The sequence below is a fragment of the Pantherophis guttatus genome, chromosome 1 (genome assembly GCF_059756535.1).
Source record: "Pantherophis guttatus breed Tessera chromosome 1, ASM5975653v1, whole genome shotgun sequence".
Lineage (NCBI taxonomy): Eukaryota > Metazoa > Chordata > Lepidosauria > Squamata > Colubridae > Pantherophis > Pantherophis guttatus.
The window spans coordinates 279,367,014-279,382,930 of NC_142063.1; the positions used below are offsets into that span (position 1 = coordinate 279,367,014).

General features: G+C 36.4%; 1 protein-coding gene across 3 annotated transcripts in view; it reads left to right on the plus strand.

The window, feature by feature from the left end:
- FMN2 (formin 2) overlaps positions 1–15,917 on the plus strand; it is a 183,907-nt gene that overhangs the window by 99,808 nt on the left and 68,182 nt on the right. For all 3 annotated transcript variants that reach the window (XR_004593074.2, XR_015731460.1, XM_034428275.3), the window contains exon 8: positions 6,642–6,703. Coding sequence is in view for 1 of the 3 variants with exons in the window: in XM_034428275.3 (XP_034284166.2) it covers positions 6,642–6,703 (62 nt within the window). In the remaining 2 variants the exon portion in view is untranslated. The remainder of the gene's footprint in view (positions 1–6,641; positions 6,704–15,917) is intronic.

Genomic DNA, 15,917 nt, shown 5'->3' on the forward strand with positions numbered 1-15,917 from the left:
AGGCTCCAGCAGTATGTGGATCAAGAACTACCAGAAGTACAGGCAGGATTTCGAAGAGGCAGAGGAACTAGAGATCAAATTGCCAACATACGCTGGATCATGGAGAAAGCTAGGGAGTTCCAGAAAAACATCTACTTCTGCTTCATTGACTATGCTAAAGCCTTTGATTGTGTGGATCACAACAAATCGTGGCAAGTTCTTAAAGAGATGGGAGTACCAGACCATCTTCTTTGTCTCTTGAGAAACCTATATGTGGGTCAAGAAGCAACAGTGAGAACTGGACATGGAATCACTGATTGGTTCAAAATTGGGAAACAAGTCCGGCAAGGCTGTATACTGTCACCCTGCTTATTTAACTTATATACAGAGCACATCATGAGAAAGGCAGGGCTAGATGACTCAAAAGTTGGAATTAAGATTGCCGGGAGAAATATCAACAACCTCAGATATGCAGATGATACCACTCTAATGGCAGAAAGTGAAGAGGAACTAAAGAGCCTCTTGATGCGGATGAAGAAGGAGAGTGCAAAAGTTGGCTTGAAACGCAATATTAAAAAAATTAAGATCATGGCATCCGGCTCTCTCAATTCCTGGCAAATAGATGAGGAAGAAATGGAGGTAGTGACAGATTTTATTTTCCTGGGCTCCAAGATCACCGCAGATGGGGACTGCAGCCAAGAAATTAAAAAACGTTTGCTCCTGGGGAGGAAAGCTATGGCAAATCTGGACAGCTTACTAAAAAGCAGAAAAATCACCCTGCCAACAAAAGTGCATATAGTCAAGGCTATGGTTTTCCCAGTTGCAATGTATGGCTGTGAAAGTTGGACCATAAGAAAGACTGAGTGCCAAAGAATTGAGGCCTTTGAACTATGGTGCTGGAGAAGACTCCTGCGAGTCCCTTGGACTGCAAGGTGAACAAACCGGTCAGTCCTAATGGAGATCAACCCTGACTGCTCTTTAGAAGGCCAGATCCTGAAGATGAAACTCAAATACTTTGTTTAACATCGGATTCGCAGTGTTTATACATATATACATGAATAAGTGTCTGGTGTCATTTATACTATACATTTCTAATTGATTTCTGCACCTTTTATTTCTTCCTTAATTCTATCATGTAGAATTGTTATTATATTTTATTTGTGTAAAAAAAAAAATCAATAAAAATTGTATTAAAAAAAAAAAAAGAAACTCAAATACTTTGACCACCTAATGAGAAGGAAGAACTCATTGGAAAAGAGCCTAATGCTGGGAAAGATTGAGGACAAAAGAAGAAGGGGACGACAGAGAATGAGGTGGCTGGATGGAATCACTGAAGCAGTAGGCATCACCTTAAATGACTCCGGGGGATGGTAGAGGACAGGAAGGCCTGGAGGAATGTTGTTTATCATGAGCACAGAATTCTGTATTTAATAATTATTATATAATTGTAATTATACAATTGTAATATAATTAATTTACAATTAGTAATATAATTATAATTAATTATGTAATAATTATATAAATAAGTAAAAGCCAGTTTGGTGTAGTGGTTATGGTGCTATGTTCTAAAACTCAGTCTCCTGGTTTCCAGGAAGACTGGAAATCAGGAGGCTGTGAGTTTTGGAACATAGAATGTAGAATTAAGATCTCTTCCAACTCTGCGTTGGAAGGTCTTCTAGTCCAACTCCCTGCTCAAGTAGAAGAGCCTATACCATTTCAGATAAATGGCTATCCAGTCTCTTTTTGAAAGTCTACAGTAATGGAATACCCACAACTGAAAGCAAGCTGATCCATTGGTTGGTTGCTCCCACTGTTAGGAAATTTCTCCTCTTTAGTTCTAGGTTGCTTCTTTCCTTGTTTAGTTTCCATCCATTGTTTCGTGTCTTGCCTTTTGGTGCTTAGGAAAATAGTCTGAACCCCTCATTTTTATAGGAGTCCCTCAAATATTGGAATACTGCTCTCATGACTCCCCTAATCAATCCTTTTCATTAGACTAGACATATCCAATTCCTGTAACTGTTCTTCATATATTTAAGCTTCCATAGATCCCTAATCATTCCCCTAATCATTCTTGTTGCTGTTCTCTACACTCTTTCCAGAGTCTCAACATCTTTTTTTTTTTATATCGTGGTGACCAGAACTGGATACAGTATTCCAAGTGTGGTCTTACTAAGGCTTTGTAAAACTATACTAGGACCACACGTGATCTTGATTCTATCCCTCTATTAATGCAGGCTAGGACTGCATTGCCTTTTTTGGCTGCTGACACACATTGTTGGCTCATATTTATTTATTTTTGCTACACACTCTTGGCTCATATTTATTTTTAGTCATAAAAGCTGTTTGGGTTAGTTACTCTCTCTTTGTCCAGATCACCCCACCCACTGCATTGTGGGAAAAATAGGAGGAAAAAATATGTATGCTGACTGCCTTAAGTTGCTTATAAAGGGCAAGATAAAAATCAGAAAAATGAATAAATGTTTCAGTTCTGTAAAGTATTTAATTCCTTTTAAACTGATTACCGCTGCCCTTTGCAATATTCCTGAAATCTCGTACTCCTTTAAATCATTGTGGATAATATTATATGTACAAGATAGATTCAATCTATTCCATCATAAAATACCTTGCAAGCTTTTGTTCATTATGAAGTGTATAGTTAACCATAGACAATTTCTCCTTATTGAAAATAGGAAATGACAATGTATCTGTATAACACGGTATATTTTTCTCTTCCTGGCTGTCTTCCCATGTTCTTTATAAAATCTTTCTTGCCATCTCTTAGACTTTGCTTGTTATATTTGATAAAGGGGGGACCTCACTTAATTAAAACTGTATTTATTCTAGGTAGATGATTTGCTTTGGTTTATCTCCAAAATAACCTACATGGAATTCTATTGTGGTGCATTATGATATTGATCTATGTTGCTATTCAAATGAAGCAATCTGATTTGTTGAAATTTTAATGCAGTTTATTTAGTTTAAGGACTAGATGTTTGATTTTGGAAAGTTTCTTTTTAAAAAAGAAAAGTTAACTTTTACTATTTTCAAGAAGAAAAACAGTTAAAATCTATGTCATAGGGAACTAACTATTAAAATATTTCCTACAGATGTATAAAAAGATAATTTATTGGTAAACAAAAATGTTTTCTGAAAATAGGTAAATGAGAAAAGGAAAGAAGTAAAACATGATAAAACATTTGGAAAAAAGAAAATGGTTTTTGCAGAAGACTCTGGAAAAAAGAATATCCTGAAAAGAAGGAATGTTATTTTTATCTTTTTAAATCCTTCCCTCCAATCTCTAAGAACACTCTGGACTCTGCTTCATGCAATCAAGATCAACATTTCCTTATTTATATATTCTTTTATTATACTGTAACTAAAGTTATATTTCAGACCTGTAGGGAGAAAATGTGATGAGTCCCAGACACTGGATTTTATCACTAAATGCTTTACAGCAATGAAAAACAAATGAGCATGAATTATATTGTCTCTAATCTTGAGGTGTATACACAAAATCATTTAGCAACAGTGAAAGGTACTGATTTATAGAGGGCAATGTAATCTGTTGTTAAGTTTTTGTCAGGAATTGTCAAAGGAAATTCTAGCTACGTTTTGCTCCAGGTCAAGATTTGCCTTAGAGGTATATAGATTAAATAGAAAGCAGAAGAAAATGCTAAATAGAAGAAAGAAGAAACATGAAAGCAATTGCATTGTAATCAGATGACTGATTTTCTCAGCCCTTTTTTGGGCTGGGTGTATGGCACTTAACTGAAGTCAGAAGAGACATGTTATGTATGGATGGTTTTCAGAGTCAAAAAATTCATAATTTTCCCTACCATCCTTATAATGGTCTATGACGGCTGTGCTTCACGGACTGCTGAGGGGATGCAATATCATCACAGGGGATCTGCAAAGGCTTGAAGAAATGTTATGATTTAAATCTTGAGTTAAAATTTAACCATGGCCATGGTCTAGGACCACAAAAAGTATGTAAAGGAGTTCTATAGTGAAGACAAGGATAAGAACCACTGGCCTATGACAATAATACAGATTTGATTTGATCTGATATTTCTCCTACAGGCAATAGCACTTAGACTTATATACCGCTTTACAGTGCTTTACAACTCTCTCTAAGCCATTTACAGAGTCAGTATATTGCCCCCAACAATCTGGGTCCTCATTTTATCCACCTCGGAAGGATGGAAGGCTGACTCAACCTTGAGTCTGGTGAGATTTGAACTGCTAAATTGCTGGCAGCCGGCAGGCAGCCCTGCTGCGGGCTACTTCTGCGCCACTGTAGCTCAGAAGGACAGAATACTTAGGGTAAATTAAAATTCAAGAATATAACCCACATGCACTTCAAATGAATGTTGGAAATGTAAATGTAAACAAGGGACTTTTTACTGTTTATGGTGGATGTGTGATAAAGCAAAGAAATATTGGAGTAGGATTCATATTTTAATATAGAAAATTCTTACAGTGAATATAAAAAGAAAACCAGAGACTTCTCTTTTGGGTTTAATGGAAAAAAGACCTGGGGGAAAAAAATCAGAACTTTGATGTTATATATGTTGATGGTAGCAAGACTTTATGCACAGAAATGGAAGGTCACCTTGATCCCCACAATGGATGAATGGCTGCAAAAATTGATATATAATTGCTGCAATAATTGATGTTAGCAGAGGTGGCTAAATTGACTGTTTTGATCAAGGAAAAAGTATAAATACTTTTATTTCTACTTGGAAACCGCTTCTGGACTTTGTGCTTGAGGTGGAAAAAAAATGAAACTTTGATTTTAGGTTTTACATTTGTTGTTATAGAAATGGCTAGTTAATATAATTATGTAAAAGTAAAAAGCTGAGGTTTGATGTTAATGCCCTATTCTACTGTAGCAAAAGAAATAGGAAGTCAATGCCGTTTTTTTTATTTTCCCCCTTTTCTTTCCCTCACTTTCTCTTTCCCTTTTACCTTCCCTATTTTCCCTACCATTTACTTTTGTATCTTCTTTGTATGCTATATTATAAACTAATAAACCTAAAAAAAAAAAGACTATAACCCACTACCTTGTCCCTGTTCAGGCTGTTTTGTTCACTTGGGAATTTCTAGATTGCGTCAGTTTTAATTAAGTTCTTTAAACTTAAGTTCAGGACCATATTGGTTGGAAACATGCAGAAGAGGCCTTCATCCTACAGTGGATAAAAGGTAAAGGTAAAGGTTCCCCCGCGCATGCGTGCTAGTCTAGGGGCGATGCTCTTCTAAGCCGAAGAGTCAGCGCTATCTGAAGACATCTCCATGGTCATGTGACCGGCATGACTCAACGCCGAAGACGTACGGAGCGCTGTTACCTTCCCACCAAAGTGGTCCCTATTTTTCTACTTGCATTTTTTACATGCTTTCGAACTGCTAGGTTGGCAGAAGCTGGGACAAGTAACAGGAGCTCACCCCATTACACGGCACTAGGGATTCGAACCACTGAACTGCTGATCTTCTGATCGACAAGCTCAGCGTCTTACCTACTGAGCCACCATGTCCCATGCAGTGGATAGACAATGGCTTAAATGATAATGAAAAATTTGCTTTAGTAGTTATTTTGCATGTGTAAATTCTACCCCAGTCCTGACATTCTGATAAGATGTAAAAGGTGACAGAAACCTATTTCAAATAAATAAAGAACTTTATTAATGACTTCACCAGAAATTCTATAGGGTATGTAGAAAGCCTGCCATGTGGATCATTCTGTTGAAATACAGTTCTGGACCTGGTAAATTATAAACAAACATGGTATGTGAATTTAACAGAGGCCCATTTCAATATCTAAAGAATGGTTTTCCTTAATAAAGATAAATCAATATTTTTGCAGTTGCCCCACTAGATAATCTATCCTGGTATGATGCAACCAGCTGCATGTTTAAAAGACTGGTATATGTGCTTCTCTGTCTGAATGTTTCCTGCCTGTCAGAAGTCATAGAAATTTGATCTCCTTTCTTTGCTAGAGATTTTTAAATAATAAAAACTAATTTTGCTTTCTTGATTTCTTTTTAAGTAGCACTAAGATAAACTTTTGAAACCATTCTTTAATGAATTCTGTCTTACCAGCCTAAATCCTTATATCTTTGCTGTTATTAAATATGTTACTTGCCCTTCCTGTTTAATTCTAAATGAAGTATGACTTTTGAAGTCATACTTATGGAACTGTTTGTGTAATGACTAACTACATAGGTTGCTTTAAGCAAACTTATATCTGTTACATATAAATTGGGTTGATCCATGGATTATACAGTTAAAGGCTGAAACTCAGCTAAAGACATATTTCCTTTGCTGTTTGACTATAATGTGTACTTTTTAAAGTCAGACCATCAAACTCTGGCGTAAAGCTTATTGTTACCATTTGACTTTTTCTGTAACAATACAATGGGTAACAATAAGCTCACTCCAGACATGATTGTGGGCGGTAGATGACTTAACTGCATTAAAATGTGATGCCAGGTTCCACTAGTTTTCTTATCTACTGTAAGATGGAACATTTTCTTAAGGCATTAATAAAGTGTAATCCATTAAACTGTATGGCCAGTAGATCATTTTTTAAAAAAGGGTCTGTATTGTGCTTAGTCTTTTCTTGAAATGTAAATCCTTTTTTAAACTTTTCTCTGCCTTTTTCATAGCTGTCATGAATTTGGACAACTCTGTGGTGGACTTAGAGACTCTTCAAGCCCTTTATGAGAATGTGAGTAACAAAGCAAAAATGTACATGCACTAATTATAATTTACAATGTTTGCCAAAAATGGCAGTATCACAATTATGACTGATTGTATTGCTATGGTAGAACAATATCACAGTGACAATTAAATGTAAATACCATGCAAAAATTGAAGGAATGTTACCAATTGTTAAATTGGACAGGCCTGGATTCAGTATTATAAATTAGGGTTAGATTTACTAACAGAGCAGTCATACAGAGATGGAGAAACCATGATGGATTAATTACCAGAAGGCAAGATTTGTTAGGCTTGTGCCAAAAGGAAGAAAGATAAAAGAAACTGTATTTTTCTTCCCTGACTTTATATTTCTCTGTTAAATTTGTTGTTCCCATTGAGCTATGTGCCAATTTAATATCTAGTGCACTCTTTCCCATTCTGAGTGTATGTCAGAAGAGTATACAGGATTATATTGTGTAGATCCAGTCCAGACCTTGTTTCAAGTCCTCTCAAAGAGATCCACACCATCTTATGGACTTTTGGATGTCTTTCTAGAATCTATGTGATGCCTCATTATCACATCTGATATCATATATTGAAAAAACAACATGATAAAATATATTTATACAAACATATTCATACAAAGCATACAATTTCAATTTATGCTTATTTGTTAATGAGTTTTTAAAGCCAGTTACTGATTCATTGCAGAATAGCTATGTTACATTTTAATTTCTTCTACTATTTAAAAATTCACTGTAACAAGTTTTTTTAGGGAGGTCAGACACCTTTGCTAATCCTACAGAAATTGTGGGTGCTCCATTACTGGACGTTTTTAAGAAGAGTCTAGACCGGGGTGTTAAACTCAAGTCCTGGTGGCCGCACCTGGCCCATGGGGTACTTAGATCTGGCCCTTGGGGCTGCCCTTGAAACAGCAAAGGACCGGCCCGCGGTACTTCTGCCAGCGAAAATGGGCTCCCGAGCTCCGTTTTCGTCTGCCACGGCCTCCTGCAACCCTCTGCCACATGTGGCCCTCCCAAGCTCCATTTTCACTGGCAGAAGTACCGTGCCCCTGACAGGAGTGATGTTGAGCTGACCATGCCCACCCTGGCCTCCCGAGGTCAAACACAATCCTGATGTGGCCCTCAGTGAAATTGAGTTTGACACCCCTGGTCTAGATAGTCACTTATCTGAAATGGTATAGGTTCTCCTGCTTGAGCAGGGAGCTGGACTAGAAGACCTCCAAGGTCCCTTCCAGGTCATACTATTCTATCCTATTCTAATTAATTTTTTAATTAGTGGATGTGGGAAATGCTGTGGACATAGTATACTTGGACTTCAGCAAGGCATTTAACAAAACAGACCACGGCCTACTTCTTGATAAACAATGTACCACCAGATGGATTCGCAATTGGCTGACCAATAGCACTTAGCATGTAGTCCTCAATGAAACTACTTCTAACAGAGTAAGACATGCAGTGGGGTAGCTCAAGGTTCTGTGCCCTATATAATTTATGAAGATGTTCTTCAACATCTTAATAAATGATATAGATGACACTGGGCAGAAAGGGAACTCATCAGATTTGCAGATGATACCATGCTATGGGGAATAGCTAACATTTAGAAGATAGACTCAAGATTCAGAAGGATCTTGATAAGTTTGAACAGTGAGCCCCATTCAACAAAATACAATTGAGTGATGAGAAAAGCAAGTGCCTACATATAAACAAGAAAAATCAAATACGCAAGTATAAAATAGGTGGTACCTGGTTCAACAGTAGCATCTAAGGGAGTTAGCGTCCTAGCAAACCACTACTTAAGTATGAGCCAAAAGTGTGCAGCAGCTGCTAAAAAAGCTAATGCAGTCCTAGGTAGCATCTACTTTTATTTTCAGAGTATTTCCTCTTATCCAGATGAGCTGTAATGATGAAAACTTTGGATTATATACAATTCATTTAATTTCTGCTAAATATTTTATCCTCCATTTCTATTTAAAGCAACTCCAAGTGACTCAAATACCTACCTAATTAACTCATCTATTGAAAAAATAAACCCAGTAACAACTCTGATGTGCCATATATGCTATAAATATACTGGTTTAGATAATCATTTCATTAATTTCCCCATTAAGAGGAGCCTTGGTGGCGCAGCAGACTAAAGTGCTATTAAGTAGCACCAGCTGCCTGCAATTACTACAAGTTCAAATCTCACCAGGCTCAAGATTGACTCAGCCTTCCATCCTTTCGAGGTAGGTAAAATGAGGACCCGGATTGTGGGGGCAATAAGCTGACTTCGTATAAAAAAGAACACCGCTTAGAGGGGGCCAAAAGCCCTACTAAGCAGGTATATACAAAAGTATGAAGGCTATTGCTTAACGCATTGTAAGCCGCCCTGAGTCTCCAGAGAAGGGCAGCATATAAATAGAACCAATAAATAAAACAATAAATAAATAAAGAGTGTTAGGATGATGAGAGATAATTGGTTCCTGTTTTCCTTTGTCTTTGACCCACAATTTATGATTCAGGAGATGATAAATTACTTATCTGAATTGATTAGATTTTAAGCAAAACTTGAGTTAATTCGCTTTCCCTTACCCATATCCATATTTTAGAATAAGTTGTTCCTTATTCTAAATTTTTTTATTAACTTACATGACCTTTTCTGTTATTTTTCATACACTGCATTAATTGTCAGATCAGAACATTCTTTTTACTATATAGTTAAAATATTGCAGTGCAAGTTCTCAGATATTCTATTTGATCTCTGCAACATATGGGAGCATTTGTTTTATGATCTTTCTTCAAAATGTAATCACTTTTTTTTTTTTTTGCTGATTACATATGTTTGGCATGGTGCTTTTCCTTCGAGATGTGAAAGAAGTTTGGGCAGCCTCCAAGTCTAAACACACCCTAATTTCAAAAGCCACAATCCTGAGGCTCAATTCCTGTTTACTAAGGAATTCAAGTATTGTTAGACTACATAGTTACTAAACATATTGTAGTCCTTTGGTCTGTTAGCCTACAGCAAAGGACCCTAGTTTAGGCTTATTAATCTATCTGGTTTTAAGACAGTAAATATATTTTTATCTAATCGTTACATAAGTATTTGTTTTTCCACAGTTCCTATTAAATTTTTCATTTGAAAAAAGTAGACAATCATTCATTCAAGGAGGACATTGTTATTACTTTCCTTTGGTCTTCATACTTACTCTTCATTTGTTTTGTTTTCTAATTTTAAATAGATTTATGTATATTACGTGTGTGTGTGTGTGTGTGTGTGTGTGTTTCGTGTTGCACATATTGGTCAAATGCTCCAATAAAGGTTTACTTATCTCAATCACTATGTTTTTTTTTTATTTAATTTATGGGACCATTTTAATAAAAAGTATTCAAATGACATGGGAGTTGATGAACTTTTATGTATTGAACTAATATTTAAGTTGGACAACTCAATACATACATTGTCATGTTTCTTTAACATGACCTTTTCCACAGTTATATTTCAATTGTATAATATCTTCCTTTGGTGCTCAATCAAGGGGTCATTTTGGATTCACAGCTACGGCTTTGGTACAGTTTCATCTGTCCAACGGTTGCAGCCTTTCCTGGATCAGGAGTTTTCCAGATGATCAATTATGCCCTAGTCCTTTCACAGTCAGAAAATTGCAATGTGTTGTGCATAGAGTGCCACTGAAGACTACTTAGAAGCTGCAACTGGATCAGAATGCAATGGCATTAGCAGTGCTGGGCCTGCCTTTGTATGCCCATATGATTCCATTGTTCCACAGGCTGCCCTGGTTTCCATTGAAGTTCCAGGGATAATTCAAGGCATTGATAATGTCCTATGAAGTCCCTTCTTTTGTGCCAGGAAGGATTTCATAGGATTATAGAATATCTTTGTCCATCCAATAAGATTAGACAGAGTTGGTGCAATTTGAGTCCTCTCAATCAAGCAATGCCAATTATCAGGACCCAGGAGGCCTGTCTTCTCTGGATTAAGATTCCTTCGGATATCTATTAGCTCCCACCACGATGATGTTCCACAAGTTTTTAAACACCTGTCTATCCTTCCAGACTTTGAGTTATTATTTTGTCCTATTTTAAATGTAAATGACTCAGAATCATTCTGGAGTTGGGTGACTTCTAAAATACATAAATAACTGAATACAAAACCTCTGTTTTCTAATTGTTAATGTGGTTTGACTTTTTTAAAAAATATTACTTAGGAAACTCCTTATAATTCCCTATAATTTTAAATTAAAATTGTGACATTTTCCCTATTGCATACATTTTGATATTTTTATTGTTGATCATCTTGCTGTTTTGTTGTTTTCGAAAGCATTTGGGAAGTTTTAATCATACAAAATGAGTAATTAGCAGAGGTGGGATTCAGCTGGTTTGCACCAGTTCAGGGGAACTGGTTGTTAACTTTTTACCCAGTTCAGAGAACTGGCTAATCCCTAATCTCTAGCTGGCCAAAGAACCAGTTGTTAAATTATTTGAATCCTACCACTGGATGGCCATCTTTTTATTGTATTAGGCTTTACAAAGAATAACATCAATCCCAGGATTTGCCCAAACACTTAGTCATCTGTAGAAATATAAGATTGACAAATGAACATTCACCCAGTTAAATTAAGCTGTCATTCCTACTACTGCTTTCTCTCCCCAATGATAAAAAAAAGAATAATAATGCATTAAATGACCACTGCTTCTTCTTTATGACTAACTAAACTAACTAAACTACAGGTGTCTAAATGACCATTTATTTTAGCTAATGAAAGAAATCAAACTATTACTAACTTCTGCTGATTTTTTACTTAGAAAGCGTCTTATACTTAATAATCAATTTGCTATGATTTCATGAACTGAGATGTCAAAATTAATGAATTATAATGAGATGTCAGAAATATAGATAAAGCAATATAGGAAGAATTCATGTTTTGTGTTAACACAAACTTTATTTTATTTATTGGATTTTTTGCCCCCCATTTCACTTTGAGTCAATGCTGGACAGCTGACAGGGGTGTCAAACTGGCGGCCACGGACCGGATGCGTCATGTGCAGGCCACACACACCCCAGATCTGCGAAGGGGAAAATTGCCATGATACATCATGGGACGGCAATGTGTTGCCGCAAGTTTGACACCCATGGCCTACAACAATAAAAACCAGTAAGACCATCAAAAATAAATATTTATAATAATAGTAAAGATTAAACTTAAAAATATGGGGAGGAAGGGAGCAGGGTGCACGGGGAAAAGTGGGGTCTTTTCTTAATTCGTCAACCACTTCCAGAATGATATACCCTCATTGGGGCCCAAAGTCAACTGGCAAAGCCAGGTCTTTATATTAATTCATATTAAATTTGTACTACAGCTGAACTGAAGAAAAGTATTATAGTATATCTTTTAGAAAGAAGAGAACTAGATAGGGGGAAGACTGAAGTAGAGGGGAAAAAAAGCAAGAAATAGATTGTGGTATTGTTATATACTGTATACCACTGAAAAACATCAATCATTCATTTCCAGTCTCAAATTCAAATTCAAATCTTTATGGACAGTGCACAACATAAGTACAATGAGATTGGTTGAGCTCCCTCAGTGCACCTCCCCCCACAAACACAATACAACTCATAGTGAAGACAGAAAATCCCTAACCCAATAAATCATAATAACAAAACACCCAGTCTTATTGCACCAGTGTGGACATGTTACACATTGTGCCAGCCCTGCAGTCCATCATACTATGTAGTTATGATGTTATTTCTCATTCAGAGTCTTCCAGTCTCTGGAAGGAATTATATAGAATTACAGAAGGAAGTTCAATATATTTGGGAGTTTTTCACACTAGACACTGATTATAATAAGAATTCTCAGGAAAAGAGAGAGTCCCTGTAAGTACAATGCAAGCAGACTTGTTACATAGATGTAGGTGTCAGCTCTCCCAGGCAAACCAGACATGAAACAGGACAAGATGAACTAATCTTACTTTATTGTAAGGCTGCTTAGCAGAATCTTGAAAACCTGAAGGCACAAACTTCCTTCCTCCACTTTTAACTAACTTACTTGAACCATTTGGGCAGGTCTTTCTTGAGTTCTGTTTTCAGACCATTAAGTGATTGTGGGATCCTGCCTGTCTTATTTGATTTTTTTCCTCTTCTCTTTTCCCAAGGTTATTATATATTCCGTTATAGTAAGAAAGCTTATTTAGCCTTGAGGGTGCAGATTTGTTTCTCACTTACAGTGCTTTATTTCTACAGATGTGTATCTTGTTATTAAAGTTAGGATGTTTATTATCCTCATTTATTGATAGATAAAACAGATCATGGGAAAGGCAAAAAGAAGAACAACCCAAGTTGAGACTTTGATCGTAATATCTATTCCATTTCCATTATGTATATAATGAATATATATATATATATTGAGTATATCTAGAATAGAATAGAATAACAGAGTTGGAAGGGACCTTGGAGGTCTTCTAGTCCAACCCCCTGCATAGGCAGGAAACCCTACACCACTTCAGACAAATGGTTATCCAACATCTTCTTAAAAATTTCCAGTGTTGGGGCATTCACAACTTCTGCAGGCAAGTTGTTCCACTTATTAATTGTTCTAACTGTCAGGAAATTTCTCCTTAGTTCTAAATTGCTTCTCTCCTTGATTAGTATCCACCCATTGCTTCTTGTTCTACCCTCAGGTGCTTTGGAGAATAGCTTGACTCCCTCTTCTTTGTGGCAACCCCTGAGATATTGGAACACTGCTATCATGTCTCCTCTAGTCCTTTTCTTCATTAAACTAGACATACCCAGTTCCTGCAACCGTTCTTCATATGTTTTAGCCTCCAGTCCCCTAATCATCTTTGTTTCTCTTCTCTGCACTCTTTCTAGCGTCTCAACATCTTTTTTACATGGTGACCAAAACTGAACACAATATTCCAAGTGTGGCCTTACCAAGGCATTATAAAGACTTCACGTGATCTTGATCTAGAAGCTGTTGAGTATGGGCAATCATCACCACATCTCAACCATCATCTCTCTATATAATTTAAATTGATAGCACTTGCTTTGAACAGCTTGATTCATATTATTTGAAATACCTCCTCATTTAAATGAAACAATTTGGGTCTTGTGATTAGTTTTAGAGATCCCAGATTCTATTGTAAGATGCACAGACTTGCATTTAACCATTCACAAGGTGGCCTCAATTGATTAGACTAGTTACATGAGATGAATGAGTGGGCTAACAACAAAGAGCTGCAACTTTTAGTTCTCTGCCTTCCACCTATCCCTCTGCTCAGTTTTCATCATGGCCAAGAGGCCACAGTCTGTCATTTAACCATTGACAAGGTGGTGGATTTGTTACTCTTTTTATTTGTTTCCTTCACTAAACTGCATTTATTACAGTCCAAGAAGGAGGTCAGCCAAAGAGAGGTCCTGAAACTGGCTTTGTTAGTCATAGATATAACTCTGCTGCAGGAGATAATACCTGTAAAGAACTGTATCTTTATGAACAGCCCTAGATTTATGGGCTCTGAAGACTGCCTTCCAAGATGTTTTTATCAAAATGTTTTGGTTTTTAATGTGAAGTATAACGAATAGGAAACTATAAAAGAATATATAGTAATCCTGCATTCTGTTTGTTCTGAATCATAATTAGTTTTCACCCAGCAGGTTTCTATTTAACTTATTTCAATGTATCATTTCAAAGATGTGTCAAATGTAATCAGGAGCTAATGAAATTTTATGTGAACCATCTGCTAAATATTCCTTTGAAACAATGTCTTTGAGGGGGAAATTCCTCTTTTTTTATTTCCTATATATACAATATATTTAGTTTAGGTTTTAAAAAAGAAAAGAAGAAAGGAGTGATATATAGCCAAAATTATCTTTAAAGGGTTCTGTCTCATTACCCAAATAATATGTTACAAAATTTCTGCTTGCATCAGAAAGATCCGGTGAGAATAGTAAATTATCTATTTCCTGGACATGTTCATATTGATGTTTGGAAAAGAGTAAAATCACATTTTCAAAGTCTTCCTTTGCTATTGTACAACATGCATACAGATACCTTCCCATATGGTGCCTCATACACCCAAATCCCTGCATCAGGGAGGTTTTCTTCTCACACTACATTAGATGCCATGTGGAAACTTGTGTTTGATTTCAAGACTCAAAACTAGAGACCTTTTACTAAGAGATTAGAAGTCTTCAAGATGTTTGCTTGTTTTCCTCCCAAATAATGTTATAAACAACATTTCCACCATGATGTATGAATATGTAGTAATCTAACTGATGCAGAATAATAACTTCCAAGCCTACTTGTTATTGTTCGTGACACTGATCCGAATCAGGGGAGAGGAATGCTTAATCCTTTGCCATCTCACCAAAGCTTCATCCAGATATGTTGTAATCAGGAAATAATTAAAGGTTTGAAAGCTAGGTTTTGTATTGTGCACATCAAAGACGAAATGAGCTTTAGTCTATTTTAAATCTCATTATTTGTAAGAGCCTGGCTGGATCTTACCTAGTGCACAGTGGATAAGAACCCAAATAGTAAGGCAGAAAACTATAATCCACGATTATTTGTAAGAGATGGATACTCAGAATCATATCATGTTGATTCTGGAGTTAGTAGTTAAGTTTTGTGATCGCTGGACACTAATTACATTTAGCATTGGTCAATTTGTTTTAGTTTCTGTTACAATAGAGACCATTATAACTTCCGTAGTTGAAATTTAGGGGCCTTTGCAAATCCCATAGTTTTAGCTGCAAGTTTTCCTCTAAATTTTCCCCATTCAGTTTCACTGAATATCAGAATTTTAGCATTATAAAAGAGAGACAAAATTATTTTTCAAGTCTAATCTTTGCTTGCATAAAGTCCCAGATTCCTTCAGTAATCCAATATATAGAGTAATTTTTCAGGCTGTTGTGCAGGTCATCTGTGGACACAGAGGTAACTCTGCAGTCCCAGTCTGGAAATCCAGAATCTAGCACAGTGGGGGGCACTGGAAGTCCATTTTGTAGTAACTGTGGGTGTTATTTTAAGACCGTTCACGGTTTTCTATTAGGTTTTTGTGGCATCTTTTTTCAAAGTTGGTAGCATCTTCATAGCACAGGGCTCGCCTCTGGCTTCCATCTGCAATTGTAGCTTCCAGTTCCCTTGGCTGGATGTCACAGCGGTGTACGGTTTCTTTTTCAACTTTTTGGTAGTACTTGAGTGGTTGACCTTGAGGTCTCTTACC